This window comes from Gopherus flavomarginatus, chromosome 1 (genome assembly GCF_025201925.1).
Source record: "Gopherus flavomarginatus isolate rGopFla2 chromosome 1, rGopFla2.mat.asm, whole genome shotgun sequence".
Taxonomy (NCBI): Eukaryota; Metazoa; Chordata; order Testudines; family Testudinidae; genus Gopherus; species Gopherus flavomarginatus.
In genome coordinates, this window is record NC_066617.1 from 259,493,729 (window position 1) to 259,520,267 (window position 26,539).

Below are 26,539 nucleotides of genomic sequence, written 5' to 3' on the forward strand. Positions count from 1 at the left end.
ATCATCTAGTTCAACCCCCTGCTCAAAGCAGGACAAATCCCCAGACAGTTTAAAAAAACCAAAAAAACCCACCACACAGTTCCCTAAACGGCCCCCTCAAGGATTGAACTCTCAACCCTGGATTTAGCAGGCCAATGCTCAAACCACTGAGCTATCCCTCCCCGGCACTTCTTGTTCACCTGGGTTTTCCCCAAGCACTTTAAGCAGCTGGAGTTCGGGTCACATACAGCTTTGCCACAGGAGGCACAAGGCTTGAAGAATTTTTTCTTTAGCAAGGGCTAAAGAGTGTCGGAGGGTGCTTTGTAGGTTGCTTACAAAGTTCAGAATGTTAGTTCCTGGAGAAGGCATAAACCCCTCCCATTGCTGCTTCACCAACTGTAATGGCCCCTTAACCTCGTGACCATACACAAGTTCAAATGGTGAAAACCCTAAACTGGGATGTGGTACAGCCCTGTAGGCAAACAGCAACTGCTGCAACACTAGGTCCCAATTATTGGAGAATTTGTTGATGAATTTTTGTATCATGGCCCCCAAAGTTCCATTGAACCTTTCCACCAGGCCATTGGTTTGATGGTGGTATGGGGTGGCAACCAAGTGATTCACCCCATGAGTTTCCCACAGTTTTTCCATGGTCCCTGCCAGGAAATTAGACCCTGAATCTGTAAGGATGTCGCAGGGCCAACCTACCCTGGCAAAGATGTCTGTTAGGGCCAGGCACACAGTGTTAGCCCTGGTGTTGCCTAGAGCTACTGCTTCCGGCCATCGGGTAGCAAAGTCCACTAAAGTCAGTACGTACTGCTTTCCTCTGGGCGTCTTTTTTGGGAAAGGGCCCAGAATATCCACAGCTACTCGCTGAAATGGGACCTCAATTATGGGGAGTGGCTGGAGAGGGGCCTTGACCTGGTCTTGAGGCTTTCCCACTCTTTGGCATACCTCACAAGACCGGACATACTTGGCAACGTCCTTGCCCATCCCCTCCCAGTGGAAGGACTTCCCCAACCGGTCTTTGGTTCTGTTCACCCCAGCATGGCCACTGGGATGATCATGGGCTAAGCTTAAGAGCTTCCCCCGGTACTTAGTTGGAACCACCAACTGTTTTTGCGGCTGCCATTCTTCCCGGTGTCCACCAGAAAGAATTTCCTTGTATAAAAGTCCTTGGTCTATAACAAACCGGGATCGATTAGAAGAGCTGAGAGGCGGTGGGGTGCTCCGTGCCGCCGCCCAAGCTTTCTGAAGGCTGTCATCCGCTTCCTGCTCAGTCTGGAACTGTTCCCTTGAGGCTGGGGTCACCAGTTCTTCCTCAGACTGTGGACTTGGGCTTGGTCCCTCTGGAAGCGATGTAGGTGATGGGGTTGTTTCCGTTGCTGGTGAACCACTCTCCGCTGGTGCACCTGAGGTTATTTCAGGCTCTGGCTGAGCCTTTTGGGTATGGCTGTCTGTTGCTTCTGCCAGTTTTGGCTCGCTGTCGTCCTCTGGCTTTGAGTTTGAAGATGTGGTTGCACTTGCTGGTGCTGGTTGCTGTTCCAGTTCCGGGCCTGGGACTGGAGATGCTGTGGCTGTTTCAGTGGTAGGCATGGAATCCGGGTCCACTACCTCTGTCTGGGTCTCTGGTAACACAGACGGGGCCTCTGTGGACGGCTCAGGAACAGGAATGGGTCTGGAAGCTTGCCTGGTTTGGCTACGGGTAACCATTCCCACTCTCTTGGCCCGCCTCACCTGGTTGGCCAAGTCTTCCCCCAGTAGCATGGGGATAGGATAATTGTCATAGACTGCAAAAGTCCACATTCCTGACCAGCCTTTGTACTGGACAGGCAGTTGAGCTGTAGGCAAGTCTACAGCTTGTGACATGAAGGGGTAAATTGTAACTTTGGCCTTTGGGTTGATGAATTTGGGGTCAACGAAGGATTGGTGGATAGCTGACACTTGTGCCCCCGTGTCTCTCCACGCAGTAACCTTCTTTCCGCCCACTCTCAAATTTTCCCTTCGCTCCAAGGGTATTTGAGAGGCATCCGGGCCTGGGGATCTTTGGGGTGATGGTGGTGTAATGAATTGCACTCGCATGGTGTTCTTGGGACAGTTGGCCTTGATATGTCCCAGTTCATTACACTTAAAGCATCTTCCATCTGATGGGTCACTGGGCCGAGGTGAGTTACTGGAGACTGGTGAGGTTGAAGGGTAGGGTATCTGTGGCTTTATTTGGGTGGTATGTGGGGTCTTTGGCTGTCCTCGGTTGTAGGGTTTATGGTCTGTGTGCCCCCTGGGGTAATCGTTCCCCTTGACAGTAGCTTTCTTGCTTTCTGCCAGTTCCATCCATTTGGCTCCAATCTCCCCCGCCTCAGCGATATCTTTGGGATTTTTATCTTGTATGTACCGTGTGATGTCTTCAGGAACACCATCCAAGAACTGCTCCATTTGTATGAGGAGGTTTAGTTCTTCCAAGGTTTGAATGTTGTTTCCTGTTATCCAGGCCTCATAGTTTTTTGCAATGTAGTAGGCGTGTTTGGGAAATGACACCTCGGGTTTCCACTTTTGGGTTCTGAAGCGCCGACGGGCATGATCTGGGGTTATCCCCATTCGGTATCTGGCCTTGGTTTGAAAAAGTTTATAGTCATTCATTTGCAGCTTAGGCATTTCAGCTGCCACCTCTGCTAAAGGTCCACTGAGCTGTGACCTCAATTCTACCATGTACTGGTCTTCGGGGATGTTGTACCCAAGACAGGCTCTTTCAAAATTTTCCAAGAAGGCCTCGGTGTCATCACCTGCCTTGTAGGTGGGAAATTTCCTGTGCTGTGGAGCAATAATGGGCGCCGGGTTGTTAGGGTTGGCTGGCACATGCAGCCCAGCTTTTGCCAACTCCAGTTCATGTTTTCTCTGTTTTTCCTTCTCTTCATTCTCTTTTTGTTGTTTTTCCAGTTCTCGGTGGTGGGCCGCCTCCTCTTCTTCTTGTTTCCTTCTGTGGGCCAACTCTTCTTCTGCTTGTTTCCTTCGGTAGGCTACCTCTTCTTCTTCTAGTTTTCTTTTGTGTGCTGCCTCTTGGGCTGCCTGTTCTCTTTGGAAGGCTGCCAGTTTGATGCTTTCTTCCTTTTCTTTCATCTCCATCTCTTTTGTTTTATTTCCAGTTGTCGCCTGCGTTCAGCTTCTTTGAGTTGCTCTTCGGCCTCAATTTTTGCCTTAGAAGTCATGATTCCTGTTTTCTTGTGTTGAGGTGCCCTCCGGTGTTTATCTTCTGAACTGCAGGCTCTCTGTTGCCTCCTGAAGTCTGCCTAGCAACAGTGCTTTTTTCCTTTTCTCTCTCTAGCTAATGTTCAATGAAGGGAAACCAGAAAAAACACTTTATTTGCATGCATATAAGTGCTGGTACTTGCCTCCTAATGGGAGGGCTATTGCATGACAAAAGACCCTCAACAGTCTCTTAATGGCTTCTCGCTTAACATGCAAGCCACAAACTGCCAGAGAGAGCAGAAAAAAAATTCTCTCTGGTTCCCTTTTAAAACCAAACTGTTTCTCTCTGCTAAAAAGCCCTTAGCAGAGAAAAGAAAAATATAATATTCCTACTGGCTTCTGGATTCTGTCTATATCCCACCCACTGCCACCATGTTATAACCTTAGTCCCAGATTTGGACCTTAGCGTCCAAAATATGGGGGTTAGCATGAAAACCTCCAAGCTTAGTTACCAGCTTGGACCTGGTACCTGCTGCCACCACCCAAAAAATTAGAGTGTTTTGGGGCACTCTGGTCCCTCTGAAAAACCTTCCCTGGGGACCCCAAGACCCAAATCCCTTGAGTCTCACAACAAAGGGAAATAATCCTTTTTCCCTTCCCCCCTCCAGGTGCTCCTGGAGAGATACACAGACACAAGCTCTGTGAAACTACACAGAGAGACTCCCCCTCTCTGTTCCCAATCCTGAAAACAAAAAGTACTTTCCTATTCCCCCAGAGGGAATGCAAAGTCAGGCTAGCAATCCAACACACAGATCTCCCCTTGATTTCTTCCTCCCACCAATTCCCTGGTGAGTACAGACTCAATTTCCCTGAAGTAAAGAAAAACTCCAACCGGTCTTAAAAGAAAGCTTTATATAAAAAGAAAGAAAAATACATACAAATGTTCTCTCTGTATTAAGATGATATAACACAGGGTCGATTGCTTAAAAGAATATTGAATAAACAGCCTTATTCAAAAAGAATACAAATCAAAGCACTCCAGCACTTATATTCATGCAAATACCAAAGAAAAGAAACCATATAACTTACTATCTGATCTCTTTGTCCTTACACTTAGAAACAGAAGACTAGAAGGTAGAAACTGCTTCTCCAAAGCTCAGAGAAAGCAGGCAGGCAGACAAAAGACTCAGACACACAATTCCCTCCACCCAAAGTTGAAAAAATCCGGTTTCCTGATTGGTCCTCTGGTCAGGTGCTTCAGGTGAAAGAGACATTAACCCTTAGCTATCTGTTTATGACAGGGTCACATACAGCTTTGCCACAGGAGGCACAAGGCTTGAAGAATAGGGATCAGGGCATACCCGGCCCCCAGGGTGAAGAAGTCCCTTGACGATAGGAGCTATGTATTTACACTAACTATATACACTAAAACTACGTGTAAAAACTATATATGCTAAACTGTAACTATGAATGAAGGAGGAGTCCAAAACCCCCTGGGAAGAAGTCTGGACATAGCAAGAATGGTCCTTCCAGCAACCATTATGGGCAGTAAGGAGGAACTGAGAGGCTGCAAAGCCAGTGCATAAGTGTGTGGCTTCAGAAGCACTGGAGCCAGCCCTCAGGATACCACCGAGGGAAAAAATCTCTGGTAATGCTGGACTTAAGAAGAATGGGCATGAGCAAGGACTCAAAGATATTAAGATAGGCATTGGCTTTTGGTGTTAAATCTGATGCTTTTTCCCCTAGGCTACAGGGTCCCCAAGAAAAATCAGTAACTTTCTCTGTGCCATAGCTATCACATATGAAAAAGTAGGGTCAACAGAAACTTATTAATTGCTTATTTTGTTATCTATCTCAATGAAATAAAAATTAAAAGGACAGAAATGGAAAGAAAATGGGACAGACTCCTGTACGTGGCTAAGCAAGTGAATTATGAAAAGAAAGCTGCTGTGCAATATCATTTCTTCTGTATGCAGGTAAAAATCTTGTGTATCGTATTTATAGTCTGGAGGTCAGGATGGGCTCCCGTATTTGGTAGATTTTTGTACTGTAGTTTTTCCATTTCTCTTGAATGATACAAACTTTGAAATTTCCAATTTGCAGGAGGATCCATGTTAGGTACGTAGGGTTTTAATCTTCAAGTTTCTTGGATCAACAGAAATTGTAGCTTTATTTATTTTTTTTAAAAAAGGTGAACATAATACAGCAACAATAAAGCATACCTTTTTTCCTCTCAGAGAACATACTGACCATTGTTAATAGTCTGGCTGCAGTAGAAACTGCAAAGGATCCAGAAACAAAGTGATATGTTTGAGACATCCTGTCAATTCTATACAATGGGTAATTTACTCATTTCTTTGGACTAAGGACTTGTGCTGCACCTTATACTCCAAGGATGTGTCCACATTATTAATTTAACAAAACATATGTCTAAATGACAACTGTGTTGGATCAGAATAAATACACATAGCATTTGCCTATGGGTGTATCCCCCATCTTAAAAGTCAACTTACTGAGATAAAGAGAGCATATTTTACAGTAAAGAAAAAAATGCTTTCAAAAGAGAGTGAAAGAGAGGAGAGAACAATTTATGTCCTTCTGAAATTACTTTGAGTGTTTTGAAGCCTCTTTCTTTCTACTGTGACCCGCTTGATGAAACTTACAGAGGGTCTGTCTACACTGCAATTAAAAACCTAGGGCTGGCCTGTGCCAGCTGACTTGTGCTCCTGAGAGTTGGGCTAAGGGGCAGTTAATTGCGGTGTAGATGTTTGGGCTCGTGCTGTAGGACCCTGCAAGGTAGGACAGTCCCAGGGCTCAGACTGCAGCTCAAACCCAAATGTCTACACTGCAATGGAACAGCTTTTTAGCCCAGCCCCGTGAGCCCAAGTCAGCTGGCACAGGCCAGCTGTGGGTAGAGTGACCAGATAGCAAGTGTAAAAAATTGGGACGGAGGTGGAGGGTAATAGGAGACTACATAAGAAACCCCCCCACACACCAAATTGTCCTGATTTTATAGGGACAGTCCCATCTTGTCACCCTAGCTGTGGATTTTTTAATTACTGTGTAGACATATCCTAAAAATACTTAAGGGTGCCTGTACCACTAAGATATTGATGCTTGATATTGGACAATGCAAATTGGGGTCCTCTGGCATTCACCCACTTATTAATTATCAACTATCATTGTCCTGTACTATCTCATCTTCCTCTCGATAGCTCAGCAGCAGCTATGATTACAGCACCCACCCTGTAAAGAGGTGGAACAGCAAGAAACAGTTTTCTCTGCTTTCTCCACCAGACCAGGAGAGCAGCCCTGGAGGGAATTATTTTTAAGCCCCATGAATATTTCTAACTCATAAGATTAAGGTCAGGTTTACACTACAGTCTTATGTCTGTATAACCATGTCATTGAGGGGTGTGAAAAATCCACACTTCTGAGCTATGAGTTATACTGACCTAACCCACTTTGTTGACAGCGCTATGCTGATGGGAGAGATTCTCCTGTCAACATAGCTATCGCCTCTCGGGGAGGTGGATTCACTATGCTGATGGCAGAAGCTCTTCCATCAGTAGGAGTGTCTTCACTAAAGCGCTACAGTGACACAACCATATCAGTGCATCTGCGTCGCTGTCGTGCTGCATGTGAAGACAAGCCCGTGGGGTCACTGATCTGTACTGATTCCTAGTTTGTTCAAGGTACTTTAACAACATCTCAGTAAGGTAACATTATTAACATTAAGCTTAACTCCTGCAAACACTTAAGCGTGTGCATAACTTTACTAAAATGACAGTACCATTGATTTCAAATGGAACTAACTCCTGTGACTAAAGTTATTAATCTGTATAAGAGTTTGCAGTATCAGGCCCTTTGTTTAAATATTTTTGTTAGGCTGCATCTCCCTAGTAAGTTACCATGCATTGTAGTTTAGGTTGCTATCCCTGCATTGTTGCTTCAATTGTTGTAGCTGGGGGATTACAATACAATAAAAACTTCTAAAAAGCAATGTGATGTGGTTTGATTAAACTTTAGTTTTCTTTACAAGCAAAGCAAAACAAAAACATGAAACTCCACCCTTTACATAAGATAAAACCCTACTTTATTTGGTATCTGTCAAAAACATTAGTAGCTGCTATGGAGACAATGGTTTTATTGGTCTTCTTTAAAGAGACAAACTTAAAACACAGATATACATCCTGCATCTAATCAAAACAGGAGCAGAAAAGGGATTAGCTACCAATTATTCATAGTCTACTCTATGCAGCAGTGATTCTCAACCTTTCCAGACTGCTGTACTCATTTCAAGAGTCTTATTTGTCTTGCATACTCCCAAGTTTCACCTCACTTAAAAACTATTTGCTTACAAAAATCAGACAAAAATACAACAGTGTCACAGCCACACTACTACTGATAAATTGCTTACGTTCTCATTCTGTGTGTATGAAATTTTAGTTTGTACTGACTTTGCTAATGCTTTTTATGTAACCTGTTATAAAACTAGGCAAATATCAGGATGAATTGATGTGCCTCCTGGACGACTTTTGTGTACCCCCCCCAGGGGTAACGTACTGCTGGTTGAAAACCACTGCCCTACTGCACTCACCCTTAATCCATGAGTTGCACTGCTAGAGTAGGAAGAATTAAATGTATATGGTTGATAAAACTGATCACAAAAGAGCTTTGTATTTAACATTTACAAAGATTACAAAGCACGTTAGATGATGCTCTCAAGAGGATTTTGTTCACTATATTACATCCATGTATCTATAAAATATGAATACACTTTGTAATTCCAACCATATCCACTTGAGGGAGTTGCATTGCATTAAATAAAATTATTATAGTTTGTTTAGTTTAAAAAAATTAAGAGAATATTTCAAACTGCTAAGGGATTGAGGACCTCCCCCCAACCCATTTCCTTTGTTAGCTTGCAATATCTATACATATAAACCTATACACATGGCATCATGCTGGTTCACTCATCTGCACCATTCCCTTCCCTCAGAGGCTCAAGTTTGTATCCAGTATTTGGGCAGGCAGGACTTGTGGGTTGTGATGGAGAACTGTCATGCACACATCCCTAGTAAAGCTCCTTCTAACTGGGCATTCTCCGAATCCACGGGGTTTTAAACCTCAAGAGTCTCCGAGTTCAGGCACTGCCCTAAGCTTGGAGTCTCTAGGCACATTCTTGGGGTGCAGATCCTCTGTCTAGCACCCCCTTCCCTAAGAGCTGGGACCCATGGTCCAACAGTCTGGCCCCTGGGAGTAGTGCTTCCCTCCCCACCATTAGACTTCCAGTTGCTTAATTACACACACTTTCAGAACTCCAGTTGTGTGGGCACACTGGCTTTAGACAGGTTTCAGAGTAGCAGCCATGTTAGCCTGTATCCGCAAAAAGAACAGGAGTAGAATCATAGAATATCAGGGTTGGAAGGGACCTCAGGAGGTCATCTAGTCCAACTCCCTGCTCAAAGCAGGACCAATCCCGAGGCAGATTTTTGCCCCAGATCCCTAAATGGCCCTCTCAAAGATTGAACTCACAACCCTGGGTTTAGCAGACCAATGCTCAAACCAATGAAACCTACTTATAGTCTACCCATGGTTTGGTATACAGCAGAGTCATCAAGTACAGCTCAGACCACTGCCAGTAGCACTGTGGTGCGTATAACAGACCACCACTGTCATGGTGTCTCTTTACAGAGTAGCAAACAAGGTATGAAAAAAGGTGAGACTAAAGTTAAATAATATGCAAAAGAGAAAACAAATATGTCTGTAAAAAGAGTACAGGATAAACAACAGTTTATACAGAGGCCACCTACCACCAACTGTTATTTCAAATACTGTCTAGTAGCCGCACCTACACAATTTACTTTGGTCTCCCCTGCTCACATACTGCTATTATTGTGATGCAAAGGGGAAAGAACACTGCTTAAGGGACAATACTAGATAATCGTGCTTTTATAAGTGAGCTGTTTCTAAATCTGAGAGCTATGTATAGTTTAATTACACTTCTCCTACATTGTTGTAATAATGCAACAAAACAACACACCTTGGGGTAGTGCAGTATGTTGGCCAAATATTTGTAGTGCCCTATTCTACCCTATTATTTATAATTTGTATTATTGTAGTGCCTAGGGATGTTTGTCATAGACCATGACCCCATTGTGTTATGTGCTTTGCAAACAGAACAAAAAGATGGTCCCTGCCCAAAGAGGCTTACAATCGAAGTATAAGACAAGACGACAGATGGACATAGACGGATGGGGGAGTACAAGTTAACAAGACGACAACGTTGGTCAACATAATAAGCAGTCTCTGCACATAAAGAACCTAGCCATTATTAAGATACCTTAGGTCGATCAAGTAAAAAGTCAAATCCTACATCTGACCCTTGCAAAACCAATGGCTAAGAACAGGGGGGTATATTTAGCAACAAAGAAGATTTTAAAATTTAAAAGAATAAAATAAAATAAAATGTGTTTCTCTCATTCTGGAGGTCAGAAAAATTGGAATCAACTTGATTCCACAATAAGCTTACAATAAAACATGGTTTCTGTGTGCTGGCCCATTGGCTTAATAAAGTGTGCCACACTGCTATGGAAGAAAACCATGGTAAATTGCTAGGCAAGTTTCTGTGCCCCACAACCAGAAGGAGATGGAAGTGCTGCAGTGAAAGTGTGCTCAGCTGCTGGGGGAAAAAAGAGAATACACATATTGATCAGTAGAAGAAGTTGTGAATAACTAAGTAGTATACTCATGCTCTGTGCGGTGTCCTGCCCAGCGTTTCCTTTGCTGGAAGGCTGCTGTTCCATTGTGGGGCCTCAACAAGGTAACATGGTGTAAAACAGTGACTGGTGAAACAGGGAATCCTCAAAAGTCCAGACAGGAGAGACATGACCCCACAGAATAATTCAGGCTTTTCCACGTTTGGTTTTGTTAACAAGAATGAGATGTCACCCCCAAAGCATGTGTAAATTTTAAATTAAATAGTGAATGCAGTGAAACAAGACCCAGCCAATTCCTTTCACAGAATAGAGGGGCATAGCTCAAAAACTGCATTTGCTTGCAGCAGAGAATTATTTTCTCTGATTGTGCCAGTGAAGTATAGATACTCTCTCTTAATTCTCGTTTTGAGCTATCTTACCAATAAAAACTCTTAATGACTATAATCCATCGTAAGACAAATTGTACTGTTCCTTTTCTCCATTTACTTGGTCACAGAGTCTGAACTTTGCAACCTGTGTGACAGATGTTTGAATGTAAACATATTTGATAACCATTGCTGTTTTCTCTGGCACAACAAGCACCTACCTTGGAATGCTAGTTAGATATGTCAGGACATTGTGAAACTCTTTCTCTGGGATCTCACTGAAAGCTGGGTAGTCTGGGAATGTGATAACAGGGCAACCATCTTCTCCTCTGCCACCTAAAAAGCACAAGCAAAAGTGCCGATATGTAATTAATCACCTTATGTAGTTAATATTTGCTGGCAAACCAATTATTGTAATTTTTTTTAAATAGTTTTTATGTAGTCCTCAGAAATGGGGATATTTACTCTGAGTAATCCAGTTTTCAAGTACCATTTAGGAAATATAATCCACCATATCCAGTACTTCCAACTTTTTAAAAATGAATAAATAAAAGGGCAAAGTGTCTTTGTTCCCACGGTGAACTGGTTTTAACACTGCGTTGATGGCTCTGCGCCTTGCACACAATTTACTTTACCTGAATGCAAAGATAAGCCACATAAAATGAGAAATGGACAAACTATTTAAAATAAAATCTGTCGATTCAAAACCAAAATCACCCAAATTAGAGTCAGTTGGAACCTTCACCCAGAGCGGAGTCAAACTTTTCACAGGGGTGAAAATGCTCATGTAATCCCCTGCTGTGTTATTTTTTGCAAGGCTCCACACTTCCAGTTTCCACTCGTCTGGAAGAAGTGGCAGAACAACAAGAGTCTGTTTCTGGTGAGATTTCCTGTCCAATTCTGCAGACAGAAGTGGAAGAGATAAAGTATAATTAAACATCTGAGCTTCTGAGTGTTTATTTGAACCTTTTGTGACTTGTCCAGAACTACAAAGAATCTAAATTAAGAAAAGGGGAAGTGAAGTAGTTTAAAATCTATTTCCCACAGGTTTTGTAGATATAAGTATTTTTACATGTCACCACTGCAGTTAAAAATATGATTAATTAATAAATAAAAAGAGCCAAGGTTCTCTAACCCCCTGCAACTGCACAAAGTTAATAGTGTGGGATAGCCCCACCCAGTCCTAAAAGATTATCCCTGCTCAGTGCTACAAAAGGAGGAGACCCCAAAACAATCAATAAGGTCCCTACCAATACCATGGGGAAATTCTTTCCCAACCTCATAGCTGACAATGTGAATAAATTAGCTGTAATATTATTTCTAACAATATTAAGAATTAGAATGCTGCTGTAAAATTTAGGATACAACAAACAATATATGTGCACCTGACATTAACTCAGAAATATCTACATTCATAGAGTTATTTTGATAAAAATTAATTTTGCTCCAAACCATTCATAATCAGAAAAGCATATATACCACGACTCTGTGTGTTACCCTGGTTACTTTGTGTTACTATGCTCTGCTTACTTTCATGCAACATGGGGATATCTCTGTAAAACTCCTGAACGTAAATTGTACTAAAAATGAATCATCCTGGATGAATTCCAAGAAGAAAAATTATAACTACTGTGTAAACAGCATGGCTTAGCAGCACACCCTTTATGACATAGCCAAGCATTAGCATATGAAAGTTAATTTTAGCCATATAAATATTCAAAACAAATGTAAGTCAAGGTCAGTTTTGATTATCTTAATCTCTTCCCTTTTCTCTCCCAAAAAGAGAGAGCAAACATTTTCCTCTATCAGTTTTATTAAAAATATTCTTCCTATTCAAAATAATGTTTATTTCTACACTTCAGAGAATCCTAAACTTTGAGTAGCAGCAAAGAGTCCTGTGGCACCTTATAGACTGTCTCTAAGGTGCCACAAGACTCTTTGCTGCTTTTACAGATCCAGACTAACACGGATACCCCTCTGATACTAAACTCTGAGTGTTCGGGTTTCTCTAGAATATACTTTTTCAATATAGGAGGGTCTTCTGTCCAAAGTCTGAAATGAAGTAGTTTTAAACAGACATCCACTATAAATAATCTGTGGTATTCCTCTTGGCTGCTTGCTTTGCCCCAATTAATTTCTACAAATCAGAAAAGCCAGAAACCTGGAACATAAGCAAACAAAGATGCAAGCAAGCAAGCAAACACAAAAAGAGAATAATGTGGTTGCAATATACATTATAAAGTTTAAAACGATCACAGTCAATTGTAACACTAATATTTATCTAGCAACACATCACCACATGCTTAAAGCTAGGCATGTTGATTAAATGATTTTCTGCTTCAGGGCCATAATGCAGAAAACAATTTTGGAGTCATTTGACCTGAAGTACTAATTATTATTTGTATGCCATATATTTTTCTGGGGTAATCTGGTCTTTTTTTAAATGTTGATGTTCCATAGATCTTGCTTCTTTGAGTGAAGATGCTTATGAATGAGGCATAAATTCATCTACCTTTTAATAAGTCTTAAATTGTGTTTATTATTATTTTGTTAATTGCACGTGCCTGAAAGCATCCTCCTGAACCGACTCCTATTTAGGTTAGGTGAATACAGAACAGCATGATCCTAGGTATGTGAAGGAAAGGCAGATAACATTTCCCTGACCTTTTCAATTTACCTATAGGTAACTCCCAACACTGAGATTTGAATGTGCAAGACTTATTACTCACATGAATAAGATTGATTCATATAAGCAGCCCATTCTATTGAAGCTAGCTGCAATTTAGATCATCGGGGCCTAATTCACTGCTGCACAACTCCCTAAAATCTATAAATTCTTCCATCGTACTAGTCACTACCTCTCGGGGAAATGGACCAACTACAGCAATGGGAGAACCCCTCCCATCCGTGTAGGTATTGTCTGTGCTGAAGTGCTACAACAGCACCACCGTAGTGGCACAGCTGTGACACTGTAATTTTGTTTTAAACATCATAGGACAATCCCTTAGAGCAAGGAATTAATGGACTGGGAAAAGACAACGGTGGAATATTCTGTAGAACTAGCCTCACATTTTCAAGCAGTTGACTTGCGAGATTTTTTTTTTTATTACTGATGTGTATGAAGAATAAAAGCAAAAAGTCAAAAAGCTAAGAATACATTTGTCCCCATTCCATTTATAAGCCTGAGAGTCCTAGATTTCTCAACTATTAACAGTTTTGAATGGGAAACAATTCCTCAACTGCTAATTGATCCTGCTTGGACCTGCCTATCTGAGGGACAGCCTCTCTCTTTGTGACACACTGTCCCAGATACAGCCAGCTGTGGTGCTTGAGCCAGACCTCTCTTGTTTTAAAAGAGAGGAGTCTGCCACCAGAGTGTTCTCTGAGAGGAGTCTGGGACTCAGACTCCTCCTCAGTATGAAGTGGCTTGAATTTGATAATCTTCCAGGCCGGCGGCAAACACCATCTATTTGACAGATATTTTTTAAAGAAAACTGAGCCTATATTTCCTGCAGCAACAAAGAGGTAGAAAGGATTTATTTATTTTTTTTGGTAGGTGGCTGGCAGGCAAAGTTCCTGTTTGACTGTTTTAATAATGCTGGGGTTAAGTTTTAATGTTAATTATGCACAAAAGCACCATGAGCTTTGTATAGGCATGTTTTAATTATTTAAATCAAAATAGATAAACAGATAGATAGATAAACAGAGAAACAGTTTTCACTTGAGAACTATGGTACGCCAGGGCTGGGGATTTCAGAGGTTATAAGTGCTAGACATCCAAATCTAATGGGACTTTGGTGCCTAATTCCCTTGGACTCATTTGAAAATTCCAGCCTCTCTCATTTTTTATATACTACCAAAAACCACTCTAAGCACCTTTCAGGTAAGTGTAAAGACAAGGTCCTTTCCTTGAAAAACTTAAAATCCAAACAGACAACATATGGGTGACAGTAGTGGTGTTTTCTACACATACTGTATTTTATTTTCTCTAATGTAGCACTTTATGAAAGGCATAGGAGGGCTTGCAAATATCATGGAAGAAGTGTGATTCCAGAAGGACTTGTAGGGGTGCATACAGACATGGCAAACGAATGCTTCATGACGTTCTGCTCTATTCAGGTTCTTTTACAATGGTATCTGAGCATGTTGCCATCAATTATCGGATGTACAATCTCAAACAAGAAATGATTAATAACGTTTACATCTCAGTATGGCGTTAATGTGAAATCAAAGTGACTGAATTACTTGCACTATAGTAAAATGAATAAAAGACTCAAAGTAAAGAAGAATTCTCTGCTTGGATCATTGAATCAACAAGTGTATTAATCAGTCATAGCAGAAGAACAACATAGGCTAGCATCTAGAATCATTTTACAGAAAGAAAAAAGCCCCCAAACAGATAAGCTGCACACAGATTCTTCTCCTTAGGGCTAGAAGGGTTTGGGAATAGTGAAGAAGGTTTCTCAGATTTTTTTGGTGAAGTGACAGGAGAAAGATGGAGGGCAGCTGTGCAACATTCAGTAGTGACCATTCCACTTGAGTGACGGTACTGATGGATTCTCAAAAGCACTTTTTCCAGTCCTTTTGGTCAGAAAGGGTAATGGACACGATATGGCAAGGGGTAATTAGAAGGCAAATGGTATTAGTTAAAAGGAGTAAGGACAGGGATCGTCAGACCTAAATCCATGGTGGGAAGTTGTAACTGATATTCATATTTTTCAAAAATGGATGGTCTCTCCATTGATTGATATAAGCAAACAAAACCCAAAAGTATTAGCATGATTAAGTGGCCCAGATCGATACCAGTAGTTTAAAAGCCCTAATTTGGCTGCATTCCATTTCTCTGTATCGAGCGATGCCAAGAATCAAGCACTTGGGACAAATGTAACTAACTCCTAAGTCAACGCAAGCCTGAAGAGACAGTGTTTGGAAATAACCCTCCTTCTCATTTGGAATTTCCATTTTCTATAAATGGAAAATTGACTTATTAACAGAAGCACTCAACATACTTGTGAACAATTTTAACTGTATGGAGTTGATTAAAATCTTCATTATTCTTATTTATTCTACTGCATTCCTTATAGAGCAAAAAGATCAGACAAAAAACATGTTGAAATGTGTTTTGAAACAAGAAAGAAGTTTTACACATATTGTGTTTCTTCTTAGGGTTCCACTTCATCCAGAGGGATTCAAAAGTATCTGTAATTACAAACTATACTGAATTACAATTTAGCCAAATTTGAGAATATATTTGAAATCTAATACTATATGGACAAATAATAAATTTTAAAATAATTGTGTATGGCACCAAAAATGAGTTTATTACTGTAACTTTATTTTAAAATTTTAAAACTCTGGTCTGCAGCTGGAACAATGCAAGGGAAGTGGTAACAGCTGTCCCACTGGCAACGTGGATTTAACCTCCCCCTCCTCCTACCCTACAAAATATTAAAAGCCTCAGTTTGGGCATTGTAGCTCCATTTTGGTCAAAGGAATTATGCCAATTTATACTACCTGAGAATCTGGTAGATAGATAAAATAGATTAGATATGTTTAATTCCTGGTTTTTATCAGCAAAATTTCAGCTTAAGTTATACCACTAATCTGTTTTCTGAAAACCAGCAGAAGCTGTAAGATATCCAACATGACTTCCAAATTTTAGATTCACTCTATTTCCCCTGCCCCTTGAAAACAGGATTAATACAATATTAAAACTGTTAAATCAAAGCACAAAATTCCAAAATTTAAGGTTGCTCTGGTTAGTCTGAACACATGTAGTTTCTAGTCTTCTCTCTTTTGCCAAGGGGATAACATACTATATTTTTTATTTTGTTGACGGCATATACTATAAAACAGGTTCAACATGGCTACACATTAAGTTGGAGTTTTGCAAGACCAGGCATTTTGTCTACTTTAAAACAGACAAAAGAACAACAATCAAATGTAGAGAATCACACAGCTATCAATCAGCTATGCCTCCTGCTAGTTAGAGGCTTAATAAATAGATCTGAGTCATTTCTTTTAATTTATAAAGCACCTTTTCTTTCTGTTCAGGAGAGTCACAAGAGAATACAAGAACATGAAAATAAGGGCACACATTCTACAGTGCACCCTCTGTCCGCAGCTAGTTGGGGCAAAGGAGCCGGCTGCTGATTTGGAGGCTAGTTCTATGATGTCTAATTTATGCTGGCTGGATATGGCCTCACAAGGGACTGTCCACCAGCCAAGAACTGCCAGAGTACAGCAGAGCTTTACACTCCCTCCTTATCCTGGGGCTGCAATGGGAGTGGTGTAGCTGTACATCTGCTCGGGAATCCATCATGGTAAGGGAATCCTCAACTGGTGAAATCTGTTTAGTGTTGTAGCTGTTTTGGTCCCAGGATACTAGCGGGACAAGGTGGGTGAAGTAATATCTTTTATTGGACCAACTTCTATTGGTGAAAGAGACAAGTGTTTGAGCTACACAGAGCTCTTGTTCAGGTTTGGGATATGTACTCAGTGTCATAGCCAAATACAAATTGGAACAGATTGTTCAACATAAGGAATTAATATATTGTAAGAGACCTCTAACCCCTCTTCAGTCATAGGATCACAAAAAAAAGGTGGGGTGAAGTTAATGGATTACAGATTGATGTAAACAAACCATAAATCCAGTGTGTCTATTCAGCCCATGATTTGTAGTATCTAGCAAAAGTTATGAATTTAAACTCCCAGGTTTGTCTTTTAAAGGTGTTGTGCAGGTTCTTTGAGGATGAGGACTGAGAGGTCAGATATGGAGTGACTGTTTTGCAAAAAACGTTCACCTAAAAGGTGCCAGGTTTTTTTTTTGTCATTTTCCTATGAGAATTCATTTTACCCACACAGTTGTTATAGGGCTCTCTGGACAGTTTATGGGCAGTAAAAAGGGCCTGGAACATGAGAAAGGATCTGGCCAACAGTTTTGAACAAATCTTTAAAAGCAGTGTCATTCCTGTGGCTACTGTAGAAAAGAGTTCCACAGTTAGTGTACAAAGCTTGCAATGCCTGTTATTTGCATACTGTATAAAGGAAGAGTATTGCTAATACTAAAGTAAAATATAAAACAAAGATGCAAAGTAGGAACATAATACCTGGGTTTGCCATACAAATCTCAAGGACCAAGAACAAATACTTTAAAAACTAGTACTTCAACCTAATTTTCAAGTTGCAATTGCAAAAAGTATGCATAATTATCAGAAAAGGCAGGTAACATGGGAATTACAAACAAAGGCGTAAATGTGTATTATAAAACTTACTAAAGGAGATAGTGAATCTCTTACCATGATTATCTAATCTACAGTTTGTTTGACATTACATGTTATACCAGAAAACAATACACAGAAAAGGGTGCTGGAATGAGTGGTTCAGTATTCGTGGTGGCCAGAAGTCATTTGTATTTTATCATGTTTTATGATATTCAAGGTGCTTGTGACAATTAGCTTGGGCAGATAACATTTTGATAAGATACACTTGTCTGTCTATTCTTACTCATCTATATTCTATTATAACGTACCTGTGCATAAACAATTGCTGGGAGTTTAAGTGTGAATATAAAGGAAATATGGAAACTTCTCACTCGGGAGAAAAAAAAATCCAAGCAAGTGTCTGAGTGAGAAAACAACATGAAGTGCTAAGGAACAAAGCCCTAAGCAAAGTGTTGATCACCCACAGAGGGAGAGAATGTCCTTGGAAAAGGTAACAAAGGCCTTGGTTACACTGGCGCTTTACAGCACTGCAACTTTCTCGCTCAGGGGTGTGAAAAAAACACCCCCCTGAGCACTGCAAGATACAGCACTGTAAAGCGCCAGTGTAAACAGTGCCCCAGAGCTGGGAGCACGGCTCCCAGAGCTGCAAGCTAATCCCCATGAGGAGGTGGAGTACGTGCAGCGCTAGGAGAGCTCTCTCCCAGCGCTGGCGCTGCGACCACACTCACACTTCAAAGCGCTCCCGCGGCAGCGCTTTGAAGTTTCGAGTGTAGCCAAGCCCAAAGGCTGCAGAGAACTCTGAAGCACAGAAGGAAATTAGAAGATTGTATATCAAAGAGTAACAAAGATAAAAATAGAGTAAAATACCAAGTAAAATAGAAACAATAGTAAAGTAAAAGAAAAATACCACTGTAGGGAGTGAGTTATTCAAAGTGATGTCTGAAAAGAACAGCTGACCTAAGGTCTGAACATTCTGATGAAAATGTTACATGCTTTCCAAAACAAGAAAAGTTCTTCTGTAGACAGAACAATGACTAAAAGGGACATGCCAAGGAACATCATTTTAATTGTAGGGCTGGGCATGAACTTGCTACACAAACGGATCACTTGGACCCCTGTCTGGAGCTAAAATGGTATTTGGCTGGACTGCTACCCATAGATTAGGTGGAACAAACATCTACACATCTAAGAGCAACAGCCACAGTCTTTAAACTCAGTCTGTACTAGCCTGATTTTTCATAGCTTTTGACTAAATAGAGTTACGTTTAAAAGCTTTTCTTAGTTTTACTATTTCATTTCTCTGTTTCTTAAATATGAAGTATTTTGTTAAATTTCAAGTATAACTTGGATGGGGCTATTGACATAGGGAGAGAAATGCTGTCTGCTCACCAGAGGAAATGAAATAATTGTTTCCCTTAAGGGAAAAAGAGATAGAGTTAACTGATCCAGAGGTACCCACAATCACAAAAAGAAGTTTGGAAAAGGCCATGGTATCCTACCCATAAGAGGTGCCCACAGGGCCGCCCAGAGGATTCAGGGGGCCTGGGGCGAAGCGGGGGAGCTGCAGCGCTTGTACTCACCCGGCAGCAGTCTGGGTCTTCAGCGGCATTTCAGTGGCAGGGGCCCTTCAGTCGCTCTACCTCTTCAGCAGCACTGAAGGGCCCCCCGCTGCCGAAATGCCACCGAAGACCAGGACTGCTGCTGGGCCAGGGCTCGCAGGGCCCCTGCAGGACCTGAGGCAAATTGTCCCACTTGCCCGCCCCCCAGGCGGCCCTGGGTGCCCAAGGTGGATAGGGCTTTGTGCTGAGGTTCATTGACTTCCTGTTATGGTCCTACATTCAGACAACTATTTCACAAAGCTAAATAAATAATATATTTTGTTAGAGAAATTACTGCATATTCAACTATATGCAGCACTGCTATTTTTGCTACATTTTAAGTGTATCTACCTAAGGCAACAAATAATGCACCAAGCCTAAAAACTCAAAGGGAAATTATTTAAAAAATCTTAATCTATATACTTCCATTATTTGTAATTTATTTTATATTACAAGGTCAAAGTAGTATTAAAAAACCCCAGCACTCTCACGGACAAAAATAAATATCCTAAACAGCAGAGCAGCAAAGTCATGCAAGTGTGAGTAAGCTGTTTAATATTCTGTCACTGAAGTTATGTAACACTGCTCTTGCGTTCCAGAACCCCTAGCAACACTGTATAGTAGAGCACTGAAAAGTTAACTATTAACACACTTTAATATGAACACTAGGATAAATGTGGAGTGCATAAAAAGTTAAATTGCATAAAAAAAGTCAAACTGCACTATAATGGTAAACTGCAAAAAAAGGGTAAATAATTATCACAATCCCCTTATTAAACAGCTGCACTAGCTTTTAAAACAAAAATGTCAACCCCTCAATCTATTATGAGTAAAGTACAAATTCAATAAACTGGAATGAGAAATAGATGCTCTTGTTAAGCTCCACTGCACTGTGGACATAATGAGTGCTGAATATGCTTGTGGCTGTGTGAAAAAGAATATTGGGGGGCTAAGGAAGCTTAAAATTGCATTCAATTGGATTGCATCTATTCTATTCAAAATAGGGTTTAACACAGTGGGGGAAAAATAGTAAATGCTTCTTGCAGTTATCTAGTAAGACTTTCTTATATAATATGATCATGAGCACCTTTTCGCCCCTAGTTAGAAAACCAAAACTTAGGCCTGGTCTACACTAGAAAATTAGGTCAGCATGAATATGTTCAGGGCCCTACCAAATTCATGGCCACGAAAAACGTGTCACAGCCTGAAATCTGGTTTCCCCCTGTGAAATCTGGTCTTGTGTGCGCTTTTACCCTATACTATACAGATTTCATGGGGGAGACTAGTATTTCTCATATTGGTGGTCCTGACCCAAAAGAGAATTGCAGGGGGGTTGCAAGGTTATTTTAGGGGAGTCATAGTATTGTCACTCTCACCTCTGTGCTGCCTTCAGAGCTGGGTGGCCAGAGAGTGGTATCTGTTGGCTGGGCACCCAGATTTGAAGGCAGCGCCCCACCAGCAGCAGTGAAGAAATAAGGGGGGCAATACCATACTATGCCATCCTTACTTCTGTGCTGCTGCTGATGCTACCTTCAGAGCTAAGATCCAAGCTCTGATGGCAGCACTGCTGCCAGCAATAGCACAGAAATAAGGGTAGCAGTACCACAACTCCCCCTACAATAACCTTGTGACCACCCCCTCAACTCCTTTTTGGGTCATGACACGTACAATTGCAACACCATGAAATTTCAGATATAAATAGCTGAAGTCATGAAATTATTGATTTTTAAAATCTTATGTCCATGAAATTGACCAAAATGGACCATGAATTTGGTAGGGCCTTAACTATGTTGCTAAGGAGTGTAAAAAATCCACACTCAGAGTGGCGTTATTAAGAAGACCGAAGTCCCCACACAGACAGCACTAAGTTGACGGAAGACTTCTTCCATCGTCCTAGCCACTGCCCCTCGGGGAAATGGACCAACTACAGCAATGGGAGAACCTCTCCCATCGGTGTGGGTATTGTCTATGCTGAAGTGCTACAGCAGCACCACTGCAGTGGCACAGCTGTGACACTGTAATTTTGTTTTAAGCATAGGACAAGCCCTTAGAGCATAACAGACCTCATGTATGACAAGAGAATTTTACATTAAATACCAGGAGGGTCCTTCACTTCCAACTTTCCCCTCCAACATCAAGTATGTCTTTACTTCAAGACAAAATATCTCTGCTTATTTTCCCCTGGACATTAAGGCTCTCTCTACCCTGGCAACTGAACAAAAGTTAAAAGAGGTGTTAAACACACACACACACCCCCTCCGAAAGAAAAGTTTTGCCGACGAAAAGCGCCGGTGTGAACAGTAGTCTCTCAGAATGCTCTTTTGTATTTCAGTGCTGTGTAGAGACTTGCTCAGTGGTTTCAGTAAGGTGTCAGGCTTACTCGATATGGTGTGGCTTCAGCAAAGCATGTTCTGTTCTTTCCCTCTGAAGTACCTAGCAGCGGCAGCTGTTGGAAGACAGGATACTGGCCTAGATGAACCATTGGTCTGACCCAGTATGGCTGTTCTTCTGTTCTTATAGTTGGAGCATAGGAAGGCAATGTCTAGGAATGAACCCTCATGGACATCGAGAAAGCAATATCGTGATGGTTGGCTAACAACAACAAAGTGGGAGATTTGGGGACAGTATGGGATTAGGAATGAATTGGCCTTTGAGGGAAAGGAATGGCTAGTTTTCAATCTTGTGTGGGTGGTTTGAGAGATGGGTAGAAAGCAAAAGAAGTCTAGTTCTGTTCGTGGAGCAGCTGGGTGAGGTAAGGAGAAACTAATAGGGTGTTTTTTTCAGTGTAATCCCTTAGGGACATTTATACCTACCATTATATTCTCTGCATGTCAAAAGGGTAAGAAACTATATTCTACATTTTTCTTGTTTCTTGACACACCCTAGGTGAGTAAGTTTGCAACATCTAATGTATATTTAGGGGTTTTTTTGGTTTTTTTTAAAAAGCTCTTTTAGTAACTGGGTTTAGAGTAATCAAATACAGAGTTTTTCAAGTCTCAATTCACAAAGTCCTCTATACAGTAGGCTAAATCCTGAAGTCCTCCTCCAGTTTTTTACAACGTTATCTCCTACTGATCCTTGTGTGATTATCTGAGGTTAGCCTCAGACCTGGATCTCCTTATCTATAGATCTATAAGGAGCACTGCGATGCTGCCCACTAAGCCAGCCAGCTGGCACTACTAGAGATTATATAAATAATTCGTTTTAATCATATTTAACATTTTTTGTGAATTCCAGAATAGCATATTTATGAATCATTCTAAATACAGATCACAAAATGATGGCTGCCCTGATAATAGTGTTCAGTGACTATATGAAAGCGTGGATAGAAACAGCTGAAACCACACATTTGAACAAAAGATTCAGAAGGAACTTTCCAATTTTTACCTGACAGATAGGCAAATTGCTTCTTTAACTGGTCTTCAATATCTGCAGCACAGAGGGGAATGATATCCTGATGCATGATTTCTTCTGAAACAAAAAACAATGCTATGTAATTTTACAGAGAATCATGGTCCACACAAACTCTCAGTTCCAGAGCAGCGACATATAGAGCTATTCAAATTTTGAAACACCTGTCACGTGTTTGGAGAAAGTCATTCAGTCTTCTGGCAAGAGCAATCCTTTGGTTTTCCATGTGCGCCAGGACTAATATATTCACAAATGATAATAAGTAACATAACTCTGCTGAGAGTAAGGAGGATAGGATGGCTGTTGAGTCCAATATTTTTTGGAGTGATTATACTATAGGATAGAAGTAAATCTGATTTTGCACTTGAAGTTCAAACTCAAATTTCATTACAGCCTGCTCAGATCATTTTTTTTTAAAGCAGAAAATGGTGCTATTCATATACAGTCAACTCTTCCTAAAACCCTCCTGTAATGTACACAGAGTAACATTTTCAGAATGTTCTATAAAATTATGTAGGCATCTCCAGACTTCTCAATATGTCTAAAGCAACATATACATTCAGAATTGCACTCACTACACTAGCTATTAAATCCAAATGTAGCTGAACGAATACTTAAGAATAATAAAAGTTTTTACAATGAATATTCTTTATGATAGGAACATAAGATTTACTATTCCAAATCAGACCATTGGTCCATCTAGTCTGGTGTCTAAATAGCAGGACGATTATTGGCACATTATATCACATGAGTAAGATAAACTTCAGAGGAAGGAGCCTTCCACACAGGTAATGCACCTGAGTTAACTGAGCTATAATAAACTTGGAAGAACATATTTCCTGATACCTTCAGTGATTAAATTATTCCTGGAAACATAGGATTTTAATCAAGCTAAGATAGTAGGTGTTAACGACAAATATAACCAAACTTTTCCAATTGTTTGATTTCCCGCCACATTATTTGACTTGGGACAGCTAAAACTTCAAAATTTGGTTGTTGGACAAGAAAGTGTGACTGTCCTAGTTTTAGATTTGTGGTTTCTTTATTCCAGCTGTGGTCTCATTCTCTCAGGTAATCTAAAAATTAAATATTGCTGCTCTTGTGATTGTATGAAAGTATTTCTCTGCATTGTTCTTGTTTTGTTGTGGACCATCATGCCACCGTGTCTCATTTTCATCCACTTGTTTTTAGTATGTCTGACTCTCACTTGGTCTTTTATATATTTTATTTTGCCCTCACATTAACATGCATTGAAATACCACTGCCAGCACATGACTGAGTCTGACAGACGGAACTGAGAATGTGAGACAGTGAGTTTTCAATTAAAATACTATAGCTAATATCCATTTTAAAATGTAGATCTGATCAAATAGAATAGTGCCAGTCTAGTACTACCTGTGGTTACTGAATGGTCACTGTGACAGAGTCCACACGTTTGGTTCCTGATACCACTAAGCCAGCAGAGAAGAGTTGAATGGGGATAAAAACAGTAAGGGTACGTCTACACTACGGGATTATTCTTATTTTACATAAACCAGTTTTGTAAAACAGATTGTATAAAGTCGAGTGCACGCGGCCACACTAAGCACATTAATTCGGCGGCGTGCGTCCAGAGTCCGAGGCTAGCGTCGATTTTTGGAGCGTTGCACTGTTGGTAGCTATTCCGTAGCTATCCCATAGTTCCTGCAGTCTCCCTCGCCCCTTGGAATTCTGGGTTGAGATCCCAGTGCCTGATGGGGCAAAAATCATTCTCGCGGGTGGTTCTGGGTCAATGTCATCAGTCATTCCTTCCTCCGGGAAAGCAATGGCAGACAATCATTTCGCGCCCTTTTTCCCTGGATAGCCCTGGGAAACGCCATGGCATGGCAACCATGGAGCCCGTTCAGCTTTTTTTTACTGTCACCATAGATCTACTAGATGTTGCTAACAGATGCGGTACTGCAGTGCTACACAGCAACATTCATTTGCCTTTGCATGACAGCAGAGATGGTTATCAGTTGTTCTGTACCGTCTGCTATGTCATTGTAAATTGGCAATGCGATGACAGTTCTGTCGTTCTGTACCGTCTGCTGCTGTCATGGGTGCCCCTGGCCGAGGTCGGCTGGAGGCGCAAAGAAAAATGGGAATGACCCAAGGGGTCATTCCCTCCTTTATGTTGTATCTAAAAATAGAGTCAGTCCTGCCTAGAATATGGGGCAAGTGTACTAGAGAACCAGTGTACCAGAGAACCAGAGAGCACAGCCGCTCCGTGTCAGATCCCACAGAAATGATGAGCTACATGCCATTCACGAGAGAGGGGGTGCCCCTGCAACAACCCCACCCGTTGCTTCCCTCCTCCTCTAACCTTCCTGGGCTACCATTGCAGTGTCCCCCCATTTGTGTGATGAAGTAATAAAGAATGCAGGAATAATAAACACTGACTTGTTAGTGAGATAAAATGAGGGGGAGGCAGCCTCCAGCTGCTATGATAGTCCAGGCAGTACAGAATCTTCTCTTTACACATGAAAGGGAGGGGCTGATGGAGCTCAGCCCCCAGTTGCTATGATGAGGACGGTTACAAGCCGTTCTGTACCATCTACTGGGAATGACCGGGAATCATTCCTATTTTTACCCAGGCGCCCCCAGTCGGCCTCACCTGAGGCCAGCCAGGAGCACTCATGGGCTCATGACGAGGACAGCTATCAGTCCTTCTGCTCTGTACCATCTGCCACCAGGGAGGGGTGGAGAGGGGATGCTACTGTTTACTGCCGCAGCACCATGTCTACCAGCAGCATGCAGTATACATAGGGTGACATACAAAAAAGTCAAGAAACATTTTTTTTCCCTTTTCTATCATGGAGGGGGAGGGGGGGTAAATTGACGAGATAGACCCTCAACCACCCCGGACAATGTGTTTGACCCTACAGGCATTGGGAGCTCAGCCAAGAACGCAAATGATTTTCAGAGACTGCTGGGACTGTGGGATAGCTGGAGTCCTCGGTACCCCCTCCCTGCCTCCATGAGCGTCCATTTGATTCTTTGGCTTTCCAGTACGCATGTCACGCAGCACTGTGCTGTGGACTCTGTATCATAGCCTGGAAATTTTTTTCAAATGCTTTGGCATTTCGTCTTCTGTAATGGAGCTCTGATAGAACAGATTTGTCTCCCCATACAGCGGTCAGATCCAGTATCACCCATACAGTCCATGCTGGAGCTCTTTTTGGATTTGGGACTGCATCGCCACCTGTGCTGATCAGAGCTCCATGCTGGGCAAACAGGAAATGAAATTCAAAAGTTCGCGGGGCTCTTCCTGTTTACCTGGACAGTGCATCCAAGTTCAGATTGCTGTCCAGAGTGGTCACAGTGGAGCACTGTGGGATACCGCCCGGAGGCCAATACCATCGATTTGCGGCCAAACTAACCCTAATCCGATATGGTAATACCGATCTTAGTGCTACTCCTCTCGTTGGGGAGGAGTACAGAAACCAATTTAAAGAGTCCTTTATATCGATATAAAGGGCCTCATGTGGACGGGTACAGCGTTAAATCGGTTTAACGCTGCTAAAATTGGTTTAAACACAGTGTGGACTAGGCCTTAGACTGTCCAGTTGTTTCTGCTTCCAGTCCTGGAGTATGCTTTTGCCATGTAAACAACATTTGGGCCTATTTAGCTAACAATAATGGAGGAAAGCATGTAGTCTGCCAATGCAACACTATAGGACAATAAGAAGTATTTTTCACAAGAGCAATATATCCTGCAGGTAGCCTGGTAATTAAAAGCCATGTTGAGTATGCATCTATTCTGTCATTTGTTGTGGACTGGATGGTATTTAAGTGCAACTTTAGAAAATCAGATCACTAAATTTACATCAGCAGTTGTCTCTAAACGTTCTTTTGATTTACGAGCGGAATTGAGAAATGGGATTGCAACAACACCTCAAATCTGAAGGATCCTCAACCTTTATCAAGTCTAGAGTTACATCAAAATTAACAGCTAACCTTTATCACTACATAAATGGTTCAGACCAAAATCCCAGTCCAAACACACTTGGGATTTTGGATTAAAATTTGACAGCTAT

At 41.4% G+C, this 26,539-nt stretch overlaps 1 protein-coding gene across 10 annotated transcripts in view; it reads right to left on the reverse strand.

The window, feature by feature from the left end:
• The window catches only part of MCF2L (MCF.2 cell line derived transforming sequence like), a 280,436-nt gene that overhangs the window by 99,170 nt on the left and 154,727 nt on the right, over nt 1-26,539 (reverse strand). For all 10 annotated transcript variants that reach the window (XM_050947239.1, XM_050947250.1, XM_050947219.1 and 7 more), the window contains 2 exons: nt 22,458-22,541; nt 10,471-10,585 (listed from right to left, as the gene is read on the reverse strand). In XM_050947239.1, the coding sequence (XP_050803196.1) occupies nt 10,471-10,585; nt 22,458-22,541 (199 nt within the window). The remainder of the gene's footprint in view (nt 1-10,470; nt 10,586-22,457; nt 22,542-26,539) is intronic.